This window comes from Diabrotica undecimpunctata, chromosome 2, assembly GCF_040954645.1.
Source record: "Diabrotica undecimpunctata isolate CICGRU chromosome 2, icDiaUnde3, whole genome shotgun sequence".
Lineage (NCBI taxonomy): Eukaryota > Metazoa > Arthropoda > Insecta > Coleoptera > Chrysomelidae > Diabrotica > Diabrotica undecimpunctata.
In genome coordinates this window covers 161,098,313-161,122,510 of record NC_092804.1, presented here as the reverse complement: position 1 = coordinate 161,122,510, position 24,198 = coordinate 161,098,313, and the positions used below count along the sequence as shown (strand labels likewise).

The window sequence follows — 24,198 nt, the reverse complement described above, 5'->3', positions numbered from 1 at the left end:
AAATTATATAAAATTTAATAAAATTTAAAAAAATTGTATAAAATTAGAAATAATTCTAAAAAACTATGAAAAATTACATATAAATAATTATAAAAATTTATAAAATTTATAAAAATTAAATAAAATTTAATAAAATCTTATAAAATTATTTAAAATGAAATAAATTTAATTCGAAGTAGGGTACCGAAATATACACAGTCAAATTCGAAAAGAAATTATAGCGGCGAAGGAGATCTGGATGACTACACTTTGCGCCGAGGCTGAAAGCCTATATAAACTCGGCGACAGCTTCAATCTTCACAAGAAAATTAAGGAAATTGCTGGTGTCTTCAAGAAAAAACAAGTCACTGGTATACATAATGACCAAAATGAATTAATAACGGACCCTAGCGATATACTTAATACTTGGAAAATGTACACAGCCAATTTGTTCAATGATGACAGAACACAAAAACCACCACAACTGGGAGACCATTTGTATGGCCCAAGTATTTTGAAAGCTGAAATTGTACACGCTATCAAACTATTAAAAAGTAACAAAACCCCAGGACCAGATGATATGTACGCAGAAACAATCAAGTTACTTAATGAAGAAAACCTAGACATTATTGTCAAGCTCTTTAACGACATCTACGATACGGGCCAGATTCCAAAAGATTGGCTTCGATCTACATTTATCGCCCTACCAAAAACACCACGTGCGAACTTCTGCAAGGACCACCGACTAATAAGCCTAATGAGTCACTTTTTGAAACTTTTCCTGAGAATACTTCACACTAGATTGTTTAAGAAATGTGAAGAGGTCAGTGGATGGAGTCAGTTTGGTTTCAAAAATGGACTTGGCACGAGAGAAGCGATCTTTAGTATGCAAACATTGATACAGAATTGTTTAGATCAAAGAAAGGATGTTTTTATCTGTTTCATCGATTACGAGAAAGCATTCGACAATGTAAAACATGAATTGATGAGAAAATACCTACAAGAGTTGGGATTGGATGCAAAGGATATAAGAATCATTGCCAATCTGTATTGGAATCAGACAGCAACAGTACGTCTTCAAAATTCCAACGAAACAGAAGATTTCTCCATTAAAAAAGGAGTAAGGCAAGGTTGTATACTGTCTCCAATGCTGTTCAATTTATACGTAGAAAAAGCCTTTGCAGAAGCAGTGGAAGACTCTAATAAGGGTATTAAAGTTAACGGCATATTTATTAATAACATCAGGTATGCCGATGATACAGCCATAGTGGCAGATAACATCGAAGATCTTCAATGCCTTTTGAACGATCTAACTCTTGCAAGTGAAGCTCGGGGTTTGAATATAAATATCAAGAAGACAAAATCAATGATTATAAGTAGAAATGATTACCCCAACGCAAAGATATATGTCTCTGGAGAAGAAATCGAACAAGTCAGGCAATTCAAATACTTGGGATGTTTGCTGAATGAGGGTTGGGACCCTGAGAATGAAATAAAGAGCAGAGTTGAACAAGCCAGAAATGCTTTTTTGAGGCTTCGTAAGTTTCTGACTGATCGCAAATTGGACTTCAACCTCCGATACAAGATGCTTAAGTGTTACGTGTGGCCTGTTCTCCTGTACGGAATGGAAGCATGGACGTTAAAGGCCAGTTCCATTAACAAACTTGAAGTGTTCGAAATGTGGTGCCTGCGTCGAATGCTCAGAATATCATGGACGGACAGGGTCAGAAATGAGGAAGTACTCAGAAGAGCGGGCTTACAGAATAGGGAACTTTTTAATTATGTAAAAAGTAAGAAGACTGCATACTTGGGGCACATTATACGAGGAGAACGATACACTTTTCAGCAACTGATACTCGAAGGGAAAATAGAGGGTAGGAGAGGTCTCGGACGTAAAAAAATGTCATGGCTGCCCAATATTCGACAATGGACAGGAATCCACAGCTATGAAATGCTTCGCAATGCTGCTAAAAACAGAATTATTTAATCCAGAATATTTAACATCTCACCTGACAAGACGATGTACGGTGGACGCCTACGCAGAAATGCATGGCACCTTAAGAAGAAGAAGAAATTTAATTCAATAAAATTTAATAAAATTAAAGAAAGTTAAATAAAATTAAAAAGGGCCTGCGTAGCGCAAGCGGTAGGATTCTTGCCTCGCAAGCCGGTGGTCCGGGGTTCGAATCCCACCGCCGGCAAGAACATCTAGACATTTTAAAAATGTCTATAGGCCCCAGGTCGACTCAGCCTGAATAAAAATGAGTACCTTGGGTAAAACCAGGGGTAATAATAGACGGTTGAAGCGTAGCACTGGCCATGTTACCTTCCTTGTATACCGTAGGCCCTAGATATAGCAGACTACCCTGCTATACTCCCAAAGCCGCGACAGCGGTATAAAACGGGAGACTATATATATTAAATAAAATTAAATCAAATTCAATTAATTAAAATAAATAAAATTAAACAAACTAAATAAAATTGTAAAAAATTATAAATAATTATAAAAAATTGTAAAAAATTAAATAAAATTTAATGAAATTTAATAAAATTTAATATTTAATAAAATTAAATAAATAAAATAAATTAAATAAAATAATACAAAATTTAATTATATCTAAATAAAATTAAATAGAATTAAGTAAAATTATATAAAATTAAATTAAAATAAATCTAATTAAGTAAAATTAAATAATATTAAATAAAATTAGATAAAATGAAATAAAATTAAATCAAGTTAATTAAAAACAAAATTTATTTTAGAAATTTTACATCCGTTTATAGAAACTATTTACAAATAGAAAGTTTTTAATACAAATCAATTAATATACCCTCCTGTTATTGATTATTTTTAGAATATAATGATATTAGAAATAATTAAGCATAAATACAAGATAATAATGAAAATGTATATGATGAATAAATTCTGTAGATATTATATTAACAATTTTGAAAATTTAATGTTGAAAAACGCTTTATAAGTAGTATTCACTTCTGTCGGCACTCTCCAAGTGTCACGCTCTTTTTTTTTACATTTTTGGACTCTTCTCGATTTCTCGTTTTTTCAATACGTTTTTTTTTATTAATTTCGTAGCCAAATTAACACCCCGTAGAATTTTAGAGATTTGACATAAAAAATTTATTTATGTTTGAAAGATTTTCAAGGTCGGTCGAAACTTATTATTTTAAAAATTATTTTTTCATTTTATTCTGATGAAATATTACTTTATGATACTTATTATTTATTAAATATTCCCTATACCTAACTGCTTTAAATTGTGAGTTATTCGTGATTTTTTGAGCCAAACATTAATTGCGACAAAAATAAGGTGTTGGCCGTGAAAAAATAACATAATAATATAGACTAATCCTTAATTTGTTAATATTTAATAAGATATCAAAATACCTAAGTAATTAGATTGAGGTAAATGTATTTGATTGAGGTAAATGTATTTGATTGAGGTAAATATTCTGATCAACTGCGAACACAAAAGAGTTCAATCCCAATTTATAACCTCACAATCTAAAATAATAATTCAACAAAAAAGCAAACAACTTGTACCTTTGCCCGAGGTGCTTACATACATATATTTGCATTATGAAATTATTGATATAGTATTTAGCAAATAATCTAGTTTTTTCCGGAAGGTAAATAACCTCGTAAATAAAATTAAATTATAAATATCTTTTAAAATTATCTAGGTAAAATTAAGAAGTTAAAAGTAATGTAAGATTACAAATTAAGGGGTCTAGTAACTGACAATAGACATGCCGTCACATTATTATGTTACGTTATATTTGACAATACAGTTGTTGTCGAAACCGGACCTGGACAACACATTGATTGCTGTTGGTGTCATTATTATGAGACTAAAAAATGTGGAAACTGAATAAGTCTCAATAATAAAAGGAGAATGTCTAGAAATTGTGGAACAGTAATCGTCTGACTGTGATAACAAAAATGTTTAAATCATACGTTGAAATGTATTACATTCCATTAACATTCACAACAATTATTACTATTACTTATTACTAAATTATTTATCTTTTGTTTATGCTCTACATCAACGTATTGTATGTGTATTTTCTTTGTTTATATCAAAGCTTTTGTATACGTTCTTAAAAAAACTTTCCGACAAGTACATTTTTCATGTTTTTTTTATTTCTTTTTAGAACTCCGTTTCACCTGGTGATAGAGACAAATATAGGTCAAGATCTCCCACAGAAGTCGATACTGTGAAACGAAGAAAAGAAGACAAATTAGGTCATGTGAGTACGATATTTTTTAATACCCGAAGGCAACACGCGATATTTATTAAAAAATAACCATTATAATGGATTGAATTTGCTTGTATTTATAATCGATATAAGCTAAGAGCTATATTATATCATTAAAGATATGTGCAGGTATATTGCTCCATTATTAGTATTTATACCAGCACCTCGAGCAACTTCATTGCTTATTTGAAGTTTTTTAAACATAGTCGGTAATTTATTAATTACTTACACCTAACGCATAGCAGTGAAAGGATAATGGTATCAGTAATAAATATTATCGCCAATTGAAAAATTTTATAAAAGTTTCTATTCTACATCTTCCTACATGCTCAATTTAAAGCACTAAATTTTATAAAATGACTTTGATCAGTCAGTACTAAGACTCTTTAGGTTTCCAGTACATAATTATCTTGTCCCAGGGAGGAAAGAGGTCTTGATGTGCTTGATGTCTCCATAGAATTATGGAGCGTCTAAGTCAATGTGGATTTGATGAAGGCATTCATATTTTATAATATGGTATGAGATGTGTTTTCTCCTCTGAAATAAAGTTGGTTTAGAAAAAAACTCAAGGAATTCAAATTCACAATATTAACACCAGCTACAGAGTCGCATATAAGGCAATATGCGTGCGACTAAGACCTGGCCAAAGAGCTTAAGAATCCTCTCCACCAGATAATTAGTCTGACCCAAAGTCGGCTGCGTCCGTTTTAGCAGCCTCCTAGGGATCGGTACCTTTAGGAAGAATAACAACTGGGAAAATATCGGGAAAGGCAGCAACTTAGTAATAAATAATAACTTTGTCATTCATACTTTATACCAACTGGCAGTTTTTAAAATTAGTAATTTGTAACATTATTCTTATTTATACGAATATAGTTTAAAATCTCCAGTTCCAGGTGGTATCTGTTTAAAATAACGATTTTTGGGTATGATGCATATAAACGCAGTTTTTTGCATAAATCGCTGCAAAATATCACTACAGATGATCATTTCACTTTGTGCGAGTTGTAACATCTGGGCTTAACTTTTTATTAATATCAAGAACTATTGGTTTTAGAATAATTTTGTATAGACATAAAAGTTTTGTAATTAAATTTTACATAAGATATTGCTATTTTCAAATCTTCGAAATTATTTTTATTGAAAAATACTAAAAACACAAAAAAACAGTTAAAACAAAATGGTATATTTGTGAGTTTATTTCCTATACTACAATCAAACTTAGAGCTTTCATATTTCGAGATAGAAAACTCTTAATATTTTTAATTATCACACAAAATTTCATTAAAATCGATTTAATAGTTTTTCCAAAATAATATTGCAATCTAATTTTTTTTTAAATCAATAATTTTCAAACTTATGCGGATCAGAAACCAAAACTTCTAGATACTTTTGAAAAATTAAGATCCGTTGATTAGAAGATCCTAGGGAATTTAAAAAAAAAATTTAAATTTTAGGCTTATGAACAATTTGAATAATTCCATCAATTGTTGATCGATTTTAATTTTCAAAACGGATATTAAAAGTGCTTCGAAAAACGCTTTAAAAGAAAGAAAAAATAAGATGATCGGTTGATTAGTTTTGGAGTTATGATCTGTCAAACTTAAGTACGATTTGCAAAAAAGTATAATAAAAGTATAACAGATTTTAAATTACAAAATTTATTTTACTGATAGCTAAAAAATAGTGAATGCAATAAAATCTTTTTCTAACTCAATTTAACACAAAAATATAAAAAAATCAATATTTTTGTTTTAATTAAATTATATTCCATTATATATTTAATATTTCACTCTAGGCTTTTTACAGTTTGGCTGAGTATCATATTCTTCACTACGTCTTCATCGATCTCTTTGTCTTCTAATTAAAACGCATTTTTTAAGAGATTCTATTAAGACATTCTGAGTTTCTTTTACTGTGGATATCTTCATCATAATAATTAATGTGCACCTCGATTACCGTATATGTCTTAAAATGATTGCATTTTTTGTAAAATGTACCTTAGCAATGATTACAATAATCAGAACATTTCAAATCATATTTAACGCAGCGACATGTTTTGGAGCAGCATTTTTTTCAAGCTCCCTACCCCACTCTGTAGTGTTTAAATTATTATTCAGCCACTGTTGACTTGATAATATATTCTATAACAGTGTTGTTCTGCTGCAGATTAAGTAAGTAGTAGCAGTAATAAATGAAAGTTTCCTTTCTTGAGTTTTCATTTTTTATTTCTCGCGTAAAGCATTTGGATCGTTAAAGTTTTCTCTTCATTTTGCAAATCAGTATCACCAGAAAGTAATTCGATCATTTTTTGCTTTCCTTGGTAATTAAAAGGTGTCGTGGTATTGCATCCGGAAAAAAACATGTAGATATAAATCCAACTAATAACCTTAAACTACTTGTGCCTAATGATTCAGTCATATACTTCTATTTTTTTGCCTTAGCTAAGTTTACAAAAGTATATATTTTCATTTGAATTTGACAGAAGATAACCAAGACATCAATATCTTCAGCTACAATAATTGCTGCTTTATTTTTAAAAGTTACTCGTTTAAAAAAAAAATAGATTTTAAAATTATTTTGCAAAAACTATTAAATCTATTTTAATGAAATTTGGTGTGATGATGAAACATATTAAAAAGTTTTCTTTCTCGGAATATAAAGATCCTATGTTTGATTTTAGTATGGGAAATAAATTCGCAAGAAAACCTATTTTTGAACTTTTTTTTCTGTTTTTTAGTATTTTTTTAATAATTATGATGACTTTTAATCTTATGTAAAATTTACTTACAAAAATTTTATGTCTTATACAAAATTGTTCTAAAACCAACAGTGCTTGAGATATGTACGAAAAAAGGAGACAAAATATCGAACTTTTAAAAATTTTTTCATATTCTGTTTAATAAAACGTTAAGCCCACATTTTACAACTCACGCATAGTGAAATTATCATATTTTAAAGCGATTTATGCAAAAAACTGCATTTATATCCTTTACACCCAATTTAAAACAGATACCGCATGGACTAAAATAATATTGGAATATTTGAAAAAATGTTGAAACCGTGCCTGTTCGGAAGGGGCGTAAAATACAAGAGAATTCCAATTGTTTGTCAAGTCTGCAGCGATGATATGACAAAGTGTGGTCGGCCATGTTTCATGTCGAGTCGAATCGGGGATCACTAGCAGATACGAGACGAGGCGCGACGGATAGATAGATATGAAGTAACCCTAGGGGTTATAAATAAATGACAATTTTCGCCTGGATGCTACCGCCCCTTTAACTTTTACTACCCTTCTCGCTCGTGGATATATTGAAGACGGTTTGTTGTCTCCTTTTGGTTTGTCTTGGGACAGGTCCTATCATCCTGAGGACGAATTCTTTATTTGTCGATTCACTGATTGTCAGGATCGTATTAAAAATCAAGAATAACAATAATTGGGTAAATGTATATCGATTGAGATTCCCCAACTTATAAGAACAGCCATATCGTTTAGTATAGCACTGTTATTAAAAATATTTTTAAAAACCTAGTAATATTCGTACCGAAAAAAGAACACTCATTACGGAAACAATTAAAGTCACAATATAATGAATTAACCATGCAAACTTTCTGAATATTTACTTTTTCAATGTTAAAAATGTTGTTTTCAAAATTACATCCAGTAAAATAATCATTGTGTTACATCGTCATGTTAATGCAGGAATATTGAGTGGATAAGGTCAGCCGATAGATGGATGGTACGGTAAGAGATGTGGACTTAACGCTCGGTGTTAGCCATTCCATTGATCCATGGAAATTGGCAAACCCAGTCATCAATACAGAAAATTTGTTGGTATAAGGACAGATAATATAATCCAGATCAAAGAAATAAATAAAAGAATATAAATGGGATGGACGACATTTGGAATACTTTCTTACACCACTAAAAACCTTTATTATTATTAAAAAATTTACTGTAAAATTTAGAATGAAGATATTCGTCATATCTGTTCTAGCATGCGGTGCCCATACATAGACATGCACCACGATCAACTTAAACAGAATAAAGAAAACTGAAGGAGCCACTGAAAGACAAATGTGCATATCATTGCGGGGCAGAAAGAAAACTGAATGGCTAAGGAGCTAAACTAAAACAACTTCTCTATGAAGAGAAGTCGGAACAAATAGATTAAATGTTGGGGTCCATACAGTCCAAAAAGATTAAGAGGTCGACCGGATATTAATCATACTGCAGATCCAATGTGAAAATACAAACTAAAAAAGGGGTAGATGGAGATTAATGAAAAAGGTTTATATTTATAAGATTAGATTATGGTTTATGGATAGATAAATAGAACTTTTAGTTCTACAGTCTGAGTCTGTAAAATGGGCCATAATGATTTATTGACACAACAACATAGGTCTTCCTAAATCCATACTCCTACAACAAATTAGCATCACGTTGGTGGCTGGAAAAGAGTTAACGGGTGTACGACAATGTCTTCATTATTTAGGTTGCTTTGTTTTTTCTCTTATCGTTCTCGTGTAGTTGGTGGTAAACCAACCGAAGAATCTCTGACAGACTTGACGAAGACAGTCTAAGTATAAGGAATAGGCACTTTCTATCAGCCCTATTTACACATGAACATAAGTAAGCTTCAGCAAATGTATCGGAGACATCTCACAGTAGAGAATGGTAACCCAACGATCCATCCAACACCCGCCAACATAAACCTACACTCAAATAAGTTAAAATAGTACCAAATCAATATGTTTGAGCATAAATGGTACGCAATAATTATAGATCATAGTATAAATATAATTATAGCCTCACCGTTCGATGGTATCACTATCGCAAGAGAAATTTACTGGTATGTAGTACATTCTCGTTGACAGTTGTCAAAATTTGTATCGATTATAGTTTTTGGAAGGGAAAACGCGCATCGAAATCAAAGAGCACTTAGATGCTATGGAGGTGACTTTTATCACTTAACGAGTTTCAACCTGGTCGGTTGTCACAGTCTGGTCGAGTCACGCACAGGTGCCCCGAAAATGGCTAACACGCAGTAGCAGCTCAAAAGACAGCGCGGATCATATCCTGTGAGACCACTTCAGAGCAGTATTTGACGCTATTTAAGTGTTCCTGCGTCGTTTCGTGACAGTCGATGATACATAGATCTACTGGTACACACCAGAGACCAAGGAACAATAGAAACTGTGTAATTCACATGCTCCGAAGAAGATGGAGACTGTTCTTTTAGTCGGAAAGGTGATAATCACTGTTTTCTAGGATTTACAAGGTGTGATCTACATCTACTACTTGGAGAAGTACAAAAATGTCACAGGGCTGTACTATTCGTAATTCTTGGGCCAATGGTAGTAGTACATTGATTGGTGATCAGTGTAGTAGTGTCTAGAGGCGCGGGAGACAGACTTCGGAAGCCCTGAAGAAGACATCAGAGAGGATGTCGTAAACACGGCGCAGTGATAATCGACGCGGTTTAACTCGGAAGCCTGTTGAGTTTAATAGTTCTTGTGATTCTTGTAATAGTATTAATCTTAGCTTTAGGATTAATTATATATATATATATATATATATATATATATATATATATATATATATATATATATATATTTATATTATATTTGTTTTAAAATTTTACCAAACTTATTGCATTTTACATTGTTTAAAAGCCATTATTTGTTTTGACAGTAGACATCCATATTTTCCTTTCCCATCATCCATTGATTTCGTAGGTAATCTCTTTCAGTGAGAAGTATTTTCTTTAATTTTTTCGCATCTAATCTTTTTCGTTCATGTAGAAATGCCAACTTATATCTTTTAAGTTTAAAAATGATAATCTCTATTTGTCTATTCAAATTATGTCAACCGTAAGTTCGGTCTTGTTATTTAAATTACTATACCTATATTCTCTTGAGTGTATGTGAAAACACTGAAAACTGTTTCAAGCACTTTTTTATAAATAATTTTTGTCTTTGGACATATTTAACACAAATTTTCTTGGAGATTGAATGTAGATTTAACTATATAAATGAAAATTTATATCTTTAAATTGGTGTTCTTTTTATCACAGTTTCCCATAATCCTATATTTTCTCAACAATTCTTTAAAATCACTCGCTAAAATTCGTTTTGCTCCTGCCAAAATTTCTCTAATGATTTTATGATGTGACCAGATAGTTTTTAAATCGCTTTCCATATATCCTTTGATCTTCTTTTTATCTATTAAAATTTGTTTGTATATTATTTTTATCAAATTCAACATTATCCATTTGAAACTTTTTATTTCAGATGTAACCACATCTGTCTTGCGTCATCAACAACGAGAACAAGATCGAAGGTTGTTCCATCAGCCTTGGCATCTTTTCTTCTAGTTCAATGACTTTCCCAACGACACCATCGAACAATTTGGCCGAAGTTGTGCTTTGTTCTTTTAATGAGCTTTGTAAAGTCGTTATATTTTTATTAAATGTATATGTCTACTGTCACTTTAAGTCTTTGATTATATCAATCCTTGTTGACCTCGAAAATAAAAAAATAAGATCCAATATACCCATGATCCTATAATTGGAAAGGTCTTAAATAACTCAAACCATATAAACCCGTACCACAGTTTTACAGCTTGATTTATTAAAAACCAATCAACTAAAAAAAATTCCATACCTACAGAAAAGTTTGTGAAATAATAAAAACCAATTTGTTTTAGAAATAGCACAGGAATTTAGGATTTAATTACTCAAAAGCAATTTGCTACATGATTCCTACCTTAGCAAATAAAGAATGATTCATAAGTAATTGATTCCAAATTTTATAGTTGAAACTATGTTTTTAATAATTGCTTAATAACTAATTTGTTTTTAAAAATCAAATGAGTAAAATTGTTATATTTGGATTATTTTGGAACACATTAATACACGTGAACACGTTAATACCTATGAGCCACTAAAATATATGGGTAAAAACCCTTTAAATGATATAAATTTACAAATATGTTACATTATATACTATTAAAAATTAAGATGTCTAAGTTACCGTTGGAATTTCTAACATGGCAAAGTTTTTATCAACAGGTCCTCGAAGACATTTTGTCTCACGACCAAGTAACCGATGTAGAGCCATACGTTGCCATGTTACCAATTCCAATATGGAAAATACTAGACACACTATAAGGTAAATTTGCTTTATTGACCTGAAAAAGGCGTCTGAGTGAGTATTTATTGTAGTGAGTTATATATATATATATATATATATATATATATATATATATATATATATATATATATATATATATATACGATACTGCAATAGTCAAATGGTTTACCGTAAACAGGGCTGCGAATGTTCCAATAACGGGACCACTGCTTCAAGAAAAAACAACACAGTTTTCGCAGGCGCTAGGTGGTGATGAGAATTTTAAAGCATCGAGTGGGCGAATGAGCCGTTTTAAGGCCAGGCACGAAATTAGGTGTGGAAAAATTTGCGGTGAAGCGAAGAGTGTTTCCAAAGAAGGTACCGACAACTGTTTGAAGTCATGGCCTAGAATAAGACAAAATTACAGTGACGATAATGTTTTCAATGTCGACGAGCTGAGACTTTTTTTAAACTTACTCCAGATAAGACCAAATTCAAAAATGGTCGTTGTATAGGTGGCAAGTTGTCAAAAGAAAGGGTAACTGTACTCGCGTGTGCCAACATGTCCGGTTCCGAAAAAAAGAAGTTAGTCATCATTTGGAAATCTCAAAAACACGACGTTTCAGAGGTGTGGATGACAGCAGAGATTTTTAGTGGAGAACTTTTGAAGTGGGCAGAAAGTTGGGACATCGAAAGATTCTTTTAGTTGTTGACAATGGTACAGCCCATTCGAAAGTTAACGGTTTAAAAAACATTCAACTTCATTTTTTACCTCCAAATTGCACATCTGTTCTGCAACCGATGTATCAGAGCATCATAAGGTCCCTTAAAGTTCACTACAGAAATCTTTTAGTTAAGAGGATCCTGAATAATGTGGAAAACCGTAGTGAATACCCTGTTACTTTATTAGATGCCATAAATTTCATCCACAAAGCATGGACACTCGTAGATAAAAAAAAAACGAAGAAGATAATATCCTGTAGCAGAGTGGTTGAGGTTACAACAGTAAGGTCAAGAACTAACCCAACTGAACAATGATGAAGAGTTTGCTGAATGGAGAAGACAATCGCGGTGAATCTACGCAAGAAGGTCTTGATAGACAAGATGTGGAAAGTGCTTTAAACGTTGTAAGACATTTTATCCAAAGACATACAACTGCAAATATGTTGCAAATGAAGAACCATACAACTATTTCACATCTTTAGAGACTAATATGATAGATAAATATTATGATAGATAAAAATTACAGCAGTCAAAAATGACAAACTTCTTCCAATTGCAGAAGCAATAGTTTATGTGATCCTTGAAAATACGCTTTATACATTTTGTAGTTGAAAAAAAAATGTAAGTACAGATTTTTGTGTTTTAACGTATATCATTGACAATAAAAGTCAACAACTTTTTTTAAAAAATGTCATTCAAACAATATTTAGCATCCTATATTGCTCCGAATTGCTTCACTATAGGAAGTTAATGTTTTAGAAAATTACATATTCATATGTATGCACAGTATTATTGTTGTCTGATCAGTCTGTCATTTCAGTTCTCGTTATAGAGGGAGTCTACTGTACTTCCAATAGAATCAATTGTCAAGACTTTTGTATTCTGGAAGATTAGTACGTCGTTGAGAAGCTTTGTATATAGTACATTTCACGAATTTGGACTATTTTGGATTGGGGATGAAACTTTGAGTCGCTGTGATGGGAAAGTTAATAGCAAATTCGCCTAACATTTAAGGCACTGTCGAAGTTAAGCAAAAATACGGTTTTAACTGATAATGTACTTTGCATTCATTTAGAGAAATATATAATTACTAGAATGTGGCCCGATTCTAACGCATCGGGATTCTAGAACGTATGATGTTTTACTAAAATGCTTTTGTTTTGTCACACCAAAAATATTCTATGCAGATTTATTTTGATATTATGAATGAATATCAAAAATGCAAAATAAAACGTTTTAAGACGCGCAAAACGGTACACTACAAATAAGCTATAGTATCGTGTTTGCCACTCAGTAACACACAGACTTTGGTCTAATAGTCGTAATCGTTTCTCTATGGGTGGTAACAACTAGAAACTGATTTTTTTCCATATAACATATACGTTATTTCCTCCTCTTTCATTTGCTATGTGGCATGTTTTGATTCGATCAGTGTTATTTTATATTCAGTCAGATGCCTTCTTTAGGTCAATAAAGCAAATTTACCTTATAGTGTGTCTATTATCATCCATACTGTCAGGTGTTATCTCGTATGTCGCTATACGTTCATTAATAACGAAGATAAGGTGTAGTGACCTTTGCCTAGTCGCCTGATAATATTGATTCTGATCTTAATATATTTTTTATATTTTCCCCTTTCACTTGCTATGTCGCATGTTTCGATCAATGTTGTTTGTTTTATATATATATATATATATATATATATATATATATATATATATATATATATATATATATATATATATATATATATATATATATGAACACTGACACTTGTAAATTATAAATTGTAAATTTCCGACAACACAATATCGGTCGGTAAATTAAACAGAAGTTTATTGCGGGCGGCATTTAAAAAGGGAATTTATTTGTAGCCACGGCCGGACCAAAAACGTAAAAAAACACGTTTTTCGATCTTATTTTCTCGCGTTATAACCAAATGTGCCTCGCTATAGAGGGTTATACTTCAATAGAATTTTCACGGGACATCTAATGTACCTTGTTATAAGCGAAACCTCGTAATAACCGTGTTCGTCATAGAGGAAGTATACTGTAATATAATAAGTTCTTTAATAAGTCTAGAGAAAATTACAATAATCACGTTAATGGGGATTGTTGTATGTTTTGCCTGCAACATCTTCATTTGTAATTATATTTCCGATTCAGTTCGTAAATCCTTGAAAGTTTGTACATATTTTTAACTAAGATTTAAGCAATTTCTGGATTTAACGGCCGCTTCACTAATTCACTTTTCTCGTTCGCCAACTCCCCATGACGGTATTAAAGGACGTTTTCTGCTATATAAAACTTCTCGTACAAATTCTTTTGGAATTCTTTTTGCCGTACGTCACGTATGGAATAGGAACATAATCAATTGAGAAAGTTGGTCTGTTCTCCGGGTAAACTTCCCCGGAAATATCTGAAGTAGAAACCCGCAAGAGCAACTTTTAAAAACATCCATAAATTTTGTTTTGAGACACTATCTCGCGTATTAGACCGAGAAAAATCGCTGATTTTTGTTTGTTCGTATTCGTTCGAAAACGAAGGAGGGACGTTGATAAATGGTGAGCTAATATATTGTCGTTTTCGTTTTCTCTCCTTTTTTCGTTGGATATAGAATTACCGAGGAAAAATTGAAATTTTGTTGGTTTTGAATAGCTTTCCATTAGGTGTGATTAAGTGTTCCGATACCGAATGGATTTACAGCTTCGTAATTTTAGACAAAAAGTCGTATACATATAAATCACGGTTTTATTCAATTACTATATAAAAACATACAAGAAAGCATAAATCTAGCATTGATATTAATCTTTATCACATTGTTACTTTTATGTTGAGTGAAGGTGAGTCGAACTGTGTTACACCTTAAAAAGATTAACGCCTTAAATTATGTTAAAGGTCTTTACATCCAAGTATAAATAGTTGCATAACTATTAGGCCTATTTAAGGTTTCACTAATGGAACATATTTAGTTTAGTTCTGTGTATTAACAGTTTTCAGTTCTCAGAGAGATCGTTGTTAAGAGAAATCCATTTTTCGGGCTTGTCTTTTGTCGGTGTTTAAAAAATACAGACCACACTTCGGTCAATGAGCCGGATAGAGTTGAGAATTATATTTCTGATAAATCATTTAAATATGGAAATGTGTCTCGAAGCAATTTTGAAGCTAAAACCATAAGTTAGACATATATATTTCCACTTTGATGTTTGCGAAATTGGAAATGGGAAATGGTTCCAGTATACGTGGTGAGGCCTTTTAACTAAACTATTTTTTTTATTTGTAAAAATTTCGGTGTATATGGAGATGGACAATTTTGGAACTATAGGTTAGTGACATTCATATTGAGTTTCACGTGGATTGGACCATGGTTATGTTCTCTTTTTTGTCTTTTTAGAGACACTTTTAATCTCTCCACTACTTATCTGTTTTATTAATTCTTTTGGTATAAAACTACCTTGAATTGTAAGTAATTAAAATTTCTAAATTTTGGTTCATCATCCTAGGTCAGACTAGTTTGAGTCCACCTTATGGATTCTTACATGGATTATAATTCTTACCTATCCCCAGAGAAGTCTTTAGTCTGTGTATATAGTATGATTTTGTTCTATCAACTGGTCAAAAAAGTTCCTGACGATATCAATAATCTGCATCGCAAATAGTGATTCTTCGTTGATGGATTCAATCACATTAAATATTGAGTTCATGTAGAACTTCTAATATATCAAAGGATAGATAGATACATTCAATAAGGTGGCTTTTGATCAATTCCACTGAGACCTTTTCAGATATATTGTGGTTTTCTAATCCTAGATTACATTCTCTAGCCTGACCGTTTAAAATGGTCGAATACCTTCGACACTTAAACCACCCATGCAGCTCTTTGTCGGTGGCTTTTCTTTGCCGTATGTAAAGAAATGCACATTCGCCAGGCTGTTGCACTGACACAAAATGTGCTCTGCTTTTTCTTCCTCTAGGTGACAGAATCTGCATAGAACACCATTTGCCAATCCCATCAGTTTACACTGCCCGTTCATCTTATAGTGCCTTATTAACAGCCATTCCAGAGATTTTTGTGCTACCTACTTTCTTGTGCCGTTCTTAGTACTGTCTTTGCAACGCCGCAGAAGGGTTCCGGTCCAATGAATGGCATTAATGAGCCTTGTCTGACCATTTCATCTGCTTTTTTATTCCGCCTATGAACCTAGTGGTTGGTACCCAGGCTACCGTAACCTTGCCACGGTCTTCTAGTTTATTTAAGGCACTCACACTATCCCTTACTAGCTTAGAATTTACCTCTACAGAATTGAGTGTCTTACACTCGGCCTGGATATCTGCGAAGATGGCAATTGAACGCTGCAAAATTGTGACATCCTTAGATAGACTTGCGGTAAATGTATCCCTTGCTTTGTCCCTACTGTACCGGCTCCAACGACCTCAGAATTTTTTGAGCCATCAGTGTACCACGTAGCTTCTGCTTGTGTGGGTACACCTTCCTTACAGTCTTCCCTGCCTGGTATATTAATTTTGAATTTATTGTCAAAGCTGTATCTCGTAGGTGTTGCATCGATGGGTTGCCCCATTACGATATCTATTTTACCTCCTCGATTAGCTTTCTATTATCAGCACTATGTGCCTGGCTTATATGCAATGACATATAGCTTTCTGTGTGGTTTTCAGTATGTGAGTTTTCCATGTGCTTATGGTCAAAATATACCCCTAGGTATTTTCTTTGTTTGGCAAATGGAATCTCTGTTCCTCGCAGCACCGGTGGTTTTAGGCCTTGTAATGCTGTCTTTTTATGAAGTTGATGACTTGTGTTTTGTGAGCATTGACTGTCAGTCAGGCTTGTTTACACCATTTATCAACTGGGGCCAAATGATGGCCGAGTGATACGTGTCCTAAGTATTATCATGAATTTGAATAGATAATTGTACGTAAAACTATCTCCCTTCCGTGAATGTTTTAGAATATCCAGCCGTCCAGATTCAAGCCATCCGGTTTTCACTCTTTCTAAAGGGAAAATTCACTTGTTTCAGATCCCTGCGGTATAAAACCAGACTTTTTCTGTGTTATTGGGCCCTAGGTGACCTGACATGCAGGGGTATTTCCCAAAGATTTTCTGACGCATTTGGACGTCGAGAGCAGTGCAGCTTTCTGCATGGTCTTTTAGAAATATTCACTAAGACCCAGCTGTTTTATGTTATCTAGGAGGTTCTCTGGAATGACACCGGTAGTACACAGAATAATACGTATCGTCAGCGTACTTGTCATTCTCCATTGTCTTCTTATTTGTATCTCAAGAAACCTGTAATTGTCGTCCTTCTCGTTATATTTAAGAGGCAAATTATTGTTGTTAGGTATCACCACATCAATAATTTGTTGTTTGTCTAGTTTATTAACAAGTATAATACAAGTCGATCTGAGTATAGCTGGTGGTTGTCATTCTCAAGCATACTATCAGGGACATATCGTGAGTATACTGCGAAAAGTGATGACGTGATGAAAAATGATGGGGCAACAAAACAAATATCGTAGTAGCGTTTTCAAGAAGAAGATGTTGAGCATATGAAATAGGAAAAAAAAAGAAAGGACAAAAACCAATGAAACGAGGTAAAATTTATAAAGCTTGCTAAAAAAAGTGTACAACTAGTGTATATAAGCAGACAGTATCAAACTACAATAAGCTAATTTGAAAGATTTCAGCAATGTTAGGAAATGCGAAGAATATATCAAATTATGCGTTTATGATTCAACAAACGAAGCTTTGTGGGAGTAAGAAGAAAGGAATACCAAGAACAAAACCATACTAACAATTTCTTAAGTACAACTACGATAAAACAGCATATAAAGAAGCATAGTCCAGATCCAGAGTACGAAGAAAGATATGTAAGAAAAAAAATTAAATGTGTGAGAGAAACTGTGTCAAAATAAATGCATGGCTTGGAGGAACATAATATGAAGCGGAAAACTGATCAAAGCACTACGATATAACAAAAATAAAGATAGTGATGGCACCAATAACACCAGAAATGGGACGACTTTTTTAATGTACTTTTATTTGAAAATAGAGTATCTTACAATGAACACCTTACATGAGTATCTTACGATGAAAGCAGAAATGTGGGACCCCATGGAAAGCGAAAGCGAGAAATATCTAGAGACCAGCGTTTCTTAACCTCGAGTCGCGTTGCCATTGGGTGAGTCGCGGGGATTTTTAAAGTATGTTGTGAAAAGGAAATATTTGCCAGAATTAGTGTCGCAAAATTTTGGGCAGAATTATCTGGGAAGTCAATTCTGAGTAATACAGCTGTAAAAGGTTTCTTAAAAAAATGAAAATTCTCAGAAAAGTGATACTAAAGTACATATACTAAAATAGAAAAGCTTTTATCTTACATCTACAGAAGATCTACGTATAAAATATCGATATTTTAGGATATAGTAGTTGATCTAGATATACAGAAGAATTTTGAAAATACCTTGGACAGACAAAGTAACAAATAGTGAAGTTCTTCGAAGAATGAACAAATAACGGGAGCTGTTGATCACCATCAAGAGAAGAAAGTTGGAATATTTTGGTCATGTGATGAGAGGGAAAAAGTACCGATTGCTCCAGTTAATTATCCAAGGAAAGATTCATGGCAAACGAAGCGTGGGGAGACGACGTATATCTTGGCTGCGCAATTTAAGAGACTGGTTCCAGTGCACATCTAACCAATTATTTAGAGCAACAGCTTCCAAGATACGAATAGCAATGATGATTGCCAAACTCCGTAGCGGGGAGGGCACTTGAAAAAGAAGTTGATCTAGATGATATCCTATAATAGTGATCGACATGATAAACAGTCCGCTAATGTTTGTTTAACATAGTTATGGAAGGCAGACAAATACCAAAATAATAGAGTAGCAGCATCTTAGTACTTGTATACAAAATGAAAGAGCGGGGAAGAGACTAACTGATAAATTAATAGGCAAAAACAGAAATATCCGTTTGGATTCTGGCAGGGAGGACCAAAAATCTATGCAATTTTTGTTATTGGGTAGGTAATAGCAATTATATGAATAAAAAGAGCACATGAGTTATCCGTGAGAATTGTTCTCCCCTGTATGATGAAATCAAAAGTTATACAATAAATCGTTGTTACAAAATTATAACAAGAAGCCAAGCTTGAAAAGCTAGTGATAAAAATAGTATGCAGATTTCCAATATCGTATTATACGGTTATCTCATTGGAATCAACGAAAATGATAATAGTAGTGTTACAAGAATGAAGCACTCTATTGTGCAAATATACAAACTCTATCTATCTATCTAATTAGCCTTCTTCGGTCCATCTTTGGACATAGGCCTCCCCAATCCTTTTCCATTCATCTCTGTCTGTCGCTATAGTCATCCACCTAGAGCCCACGTGCTTCTTGATATCATCTGCCCATCTCATTTGGGGCCTTCCTCTGCTTCGTTTATATTCCCACGGTCTCCAGCTTATCAGAATTTTGTCCCATCGGTCTTCTTTTTGTCTTATATTGTGCCCTGCAAATCTCCATTTCAATTTTGCAACTTCTTGTCTAACATCCCTCACTTTTGTATTCTCTCTTATCCACTCGATTCTCTTTTTATCCATTAATCTTATGTGCAACATTTCTTTCCATAATATACAAACAAATATACAAACAACACAGAAAAAATGATGGAAGATCTAATGGCAGTAATAGTAAGAGACTCAAGAAAGCAAAGATCCAAAGTTAGCGTATACAATTTAACTTTTTAGACAAATATAGTAGAGAAATTACCTTACAGTAAAAGAGAGAAAACATGAGGAGACAATTGATTTTTCATAGTCATGGCTTTCTTACAGCAATAATCTAAAAGATTCAAACTTTCGTGATAGCTATTGAACTTTTTATTCTTCTCCCTAATTCTATTTTTAATAGACTATATTAATAATATATTTTAGTTCCACCCTGCATCCATTGAATGGTTTCCGGCGATTGCTTTGTTCGAATCGCATTACCTAAAAGGGGAATTTAATAACAGCCCTAAAAAGAGAACCGTAAAGGAAAACGGAAAGGGAGTTTTTTGTTAGTTTACACGACACCTCTCTTACCTTGTCAATCAATATTACTATATAGACAGTTGCGTTTATGGGCGGACAAACGTTTAGAGAACGAAATTCAGAAATCAATTATAAACATTGATTTTTTGGTATTTTGGTATAGTAGAAATCGATGTTAAAAAAATTGTGTATATAAATGGAAGGTATTTACATGTAAGTCGGACCTATCTGAAATTGGGATTACGTATGGGTACAAATCCGTGCCATCAAAAATAAATCCTAGGTCACACTCATTTCGTTGCAGCCTTATTCGTGATTAATTTTATTAAGATACATTTTTTAAGCACACTATGGATATCAAATGCACATTTTAAAAACTTGGCGTGATCATTAGTATTTGTATTATTCACAAATATCCCAAAAAGTAAAGTCGTATACTTAAACGCTGAAAAAAAATATGATAATAATTGTATCTGTCGAGGTTTTGATTTTTTTTTATGTACCAACTGTATCGGAAACGAAAAAATAAGATTTTGTACGTTGTAATATATTGATAAAGATATTATTCTAGCAGTCATAAGCATTTGTGTTAATGAATAAAACTATAGATTAAAATTTTATAGCAAAAAGTTCGCTTTGACAATAAAAGTTTATGGAAGATAAGAGTTACATAGAAAATAATAATATAAAAAATTAAAATATAATATATTAAAACATTATGTAGAATTTATTGTATACTTTATATTATATATATATACATATACAGTCTTTCCCAAACCCTTCTTTCAGTGCGTCACTAATTTTGACATAATATAGGATTTTAAGAATGTCGAGAATTATTGCATGTCATTTTAGTTAAATTTGACAGTTGCAGGATCGTAATCCCTCTTTTTCTAATTGAAAATAATTTAATAATTTTAATATTAGTCTTTGTTCTTTCTCGATATATCTCGGCATATTTAAAATATTTCTATGACAATAAATACAAAATTAAATTTTCACTGTAAAATGTCTGATAATACTAACCTGGAATGACAATTATTTTATCAGTTGACGTTGTGAAAGTACTGTCAAGATCAAGACCTTCTGCGTCAAATTATATTTATGCGCATCATCGATTGGATATCTATTTAGCTTATTCTAAACTCCAACCAATTATACATCCGTAAATAGAATTAGCTTTACGATAAATAATTTTCTAAGTTCTATGTATAATAATCACAGACTCACGTTTTTTTCTGTCACTTCTAGCTTAATGTGTTAGAGAGAATTCGATCAACTATGACGCACTGAAAGAAGGGTTTGGGACGAACTATACCTATATAGTTATATATTTCAGAAAATCGAAAATTTTTTTTTCAATAAATTTATACATTTTTATACAATTTTTTTCTACAGCTTTCAGCGTTTCGTTAAATTGCATCACGCGGGGTTTCCCTCATTACCAAGTAATAATAGATATAAGAAATAAAACCCGTTTAAAAGGTGTCCCGTTATTTTAAAAATCCTAAAGTTTTTTTTTTGAAAATGAAAAATAATGAGAGAATGATTCTCTCTCCTAATGCCAACCAATATTATTATTATCCAGATTTATCCATACGGCTCATACTCCCTCTAAGGGGAAAATTCACTTATCCCAGATACCTACGGTATCAAAAGGATTGAGCTCTGGTGGGACTCTTTTCATGTTATCGAGTCCTAGGTGACTTGGTACGTCGGTGTATTTCCCAAAAATCGTCGAAAGTAGTACAGCTTTCTGCATGATCTTATATAGATGTTCATTTAGACCCAGCTTTTTTATGTTTTCTAGGAGGTTCTTCGGAATGACTCCAGTGGTAGAAAGAATAATAGGTATCGTCTGGGTACTTTCCATTCTCCGTTGTCTTCTTATTTGTATTTCCAGATCTCTGTACTTGGCGATCTTTTCGTTGTATTTAACACGTAGATTATTGTTGTTAGGTATCGCCACATCGATTAGCGTTGTTTGTCTTGTTAGTTTATTAACTAGCACGAGATCTGGTCTATTATGTGCTACAGTTTGGTCTGTGAGCACAGTGTGATCCCAGTATAGCTTGTAGTTGTCATTCTCAAGCATACTCTCAGGAACGTATTGATAATATGGGAGATGGTTTGTTTGTAACAGTCCCAGTTTAAAAGCTATCTCTTGATGGAGGATCTTCCCTACTGAGTCATGTCGTTCCTTATATTCAGTTGCAGCAAATGCCTGGCAGCCCCCGGTAAGATGTTGGATAGTTTCTTGGGTTTGACATCCATATCGGCATTTGTCGTTTTGGACCTGAGGATCTTTGACGATATATTTCAGTTAATTTTTAGTGAGTATAACCTGATCCTGAATGGCGAGTAATGAACCTTCTGTTTCAGGGAACATCTTTCCTGATGTCAGCCAATAGTTCGACGCTATATTGTCGACATAGTCTTGACTGACTTCATTCGGATGTCGCCCGTGCAAAGGTTTACCCATCCAGATGCGCATTTTTTCATTCTTAGTAATATGGGTTATGCGCATTTCTTGTTCCCTCGGTTTGATCGGTGTTGTGTCATCTACTGCACAAAGCGCGCGATGAAGAGTAGATGTCTCCGCCTGCACCTGAAAATAAGTTCGTAAATTAGTAATCTGTTTTTCTAATTGCTCGCTTATATCAATAAGTCCTCGTCCTCCTAAATACCGCGGTAATGTTGTTCTTTCTACTGCACTTCGAGGATGATGTTTTTGTGCCTTTGTGAGGTGTGTTCGTACTTTTCGTTGAAGAGTTTCTATATCCGTTTTAGTCCACTTAATAATCCCAAATGAGTAGCTAAGTGCGGAAAATGCGAAGGTGTTTAATGCCTTAAACAAATTTTTACTATTAAGATGTGAGCGGCGCAGCCGTTTTACTCTTCGTATGAACTCTGATGTTAATTCGATTTTCATTTGTTTATGGTCAATTTTCCGCGCTTGCTTTACTCCTAGATATTTATACATGTCATTTTCGCCCAAAGCCTCGATGTTTTGGCCATTTTGCATATCGAATCCTCCGGGCTGAACCTTACCCTTGACTATATTTAGTACACGACATTTGTCTAACCCAAAGTGCATACTGATATCATTTGAAAAAGTTTCTACAATTAGCATTTGATCTAAATGATTTCGAGTAGAAGCCATTAGTTTCAAATCATCAATATAACATATGATTAAGCTTCGCCACTACAGTATTATTGTTTTTAATGCTAAAATCTGAGTCAGTGGAGTTCAATAGCTGGGATAGTGGGTTCATCGCTAGACAGAACCACAATGGACTCAGCGAGTCTCCTTGGAATAGGCCGCGGTTAATTGCGATATTTTCCGTTTCGATATTGCTTTCACCAGCTATTTGGCGGTGAATTTTAGTCTTCCAATCTGTCATTATATGTCTTAAAAAGATCACTATATTATCATCGACCTACAGAAAATACTAAAAATGTAACACGTTATTCGTTATCGACCTACTTTCAATTCCAAACGAAAGTAAATATCTAAGTTAAAAATTACTAATTAATTTAAAGGTTTGTTTTCCTCATGCTACAATGGTAGCGCAACTAACTTTATGGTTGTTCTTAGCTTCGCTTCTACCGTCGCGTCGGTATATTATCCGGTCAAAAAAAGCAATCGTTAACAGTATTAAGAAAGAGTGTTGCAGATTTAACCATTGCGTATCATTTTTGATATTTTTGAATTTAGTAGTAAATAATTAACCAACCGTCCTGAATCTGACCCTGTAGTTTCTTTTTGCTTCGTATTATTTCTTGTTCGTTTTTCGAGGTTATTGCGAGGGTTTTGCTGTTCTCTGTCGGTCGGGCGAGAAACGGTTTAGTCGCTTCTCTTTTTCCTCAAATTAAGTAATGGAATTAATTTTCGAGCTATTATGTTATTCCCTCGCAAAAACGATAACTCTATCGCTTGCCTAGAAAACGCTCGAGTGCGGGAAAAACGCTTATTGGGTTTCTTTCATTAGATCGAAAAATGATTAACATGGATTCGTTACTCTCTTTTAGT

The 24,198-nt window shown here is 33.0% G+C and overlaps 1 protein-coding gene across 3 annotated transcripts in view; it reads left to right on the top strand.

Annotated features, from left to right (window-relative positions):
• The window catches only part of gro (TLE family member transcriptional corepressor groucho), a 577,477-nt gene that overhangs the window by 506,350 nt on the left and 46,929 nt on the right, over positions 1 to 24,198 (top strand). For all 3 annotated transcript variants that reach the window (XM_072523889.1, XM_072523886.1, XM_072523888.1), the window contains one exon: positions 4,153 to 4,248. In XM_072523889.1, coding sequence (XP_072379990.1) covers positions 4,153 to 4,248 — 96 coding nt within the window. The remainder of the gene's footprint in view (positions 1 to 4,152; positions 4,249 to 24,198) is intronic.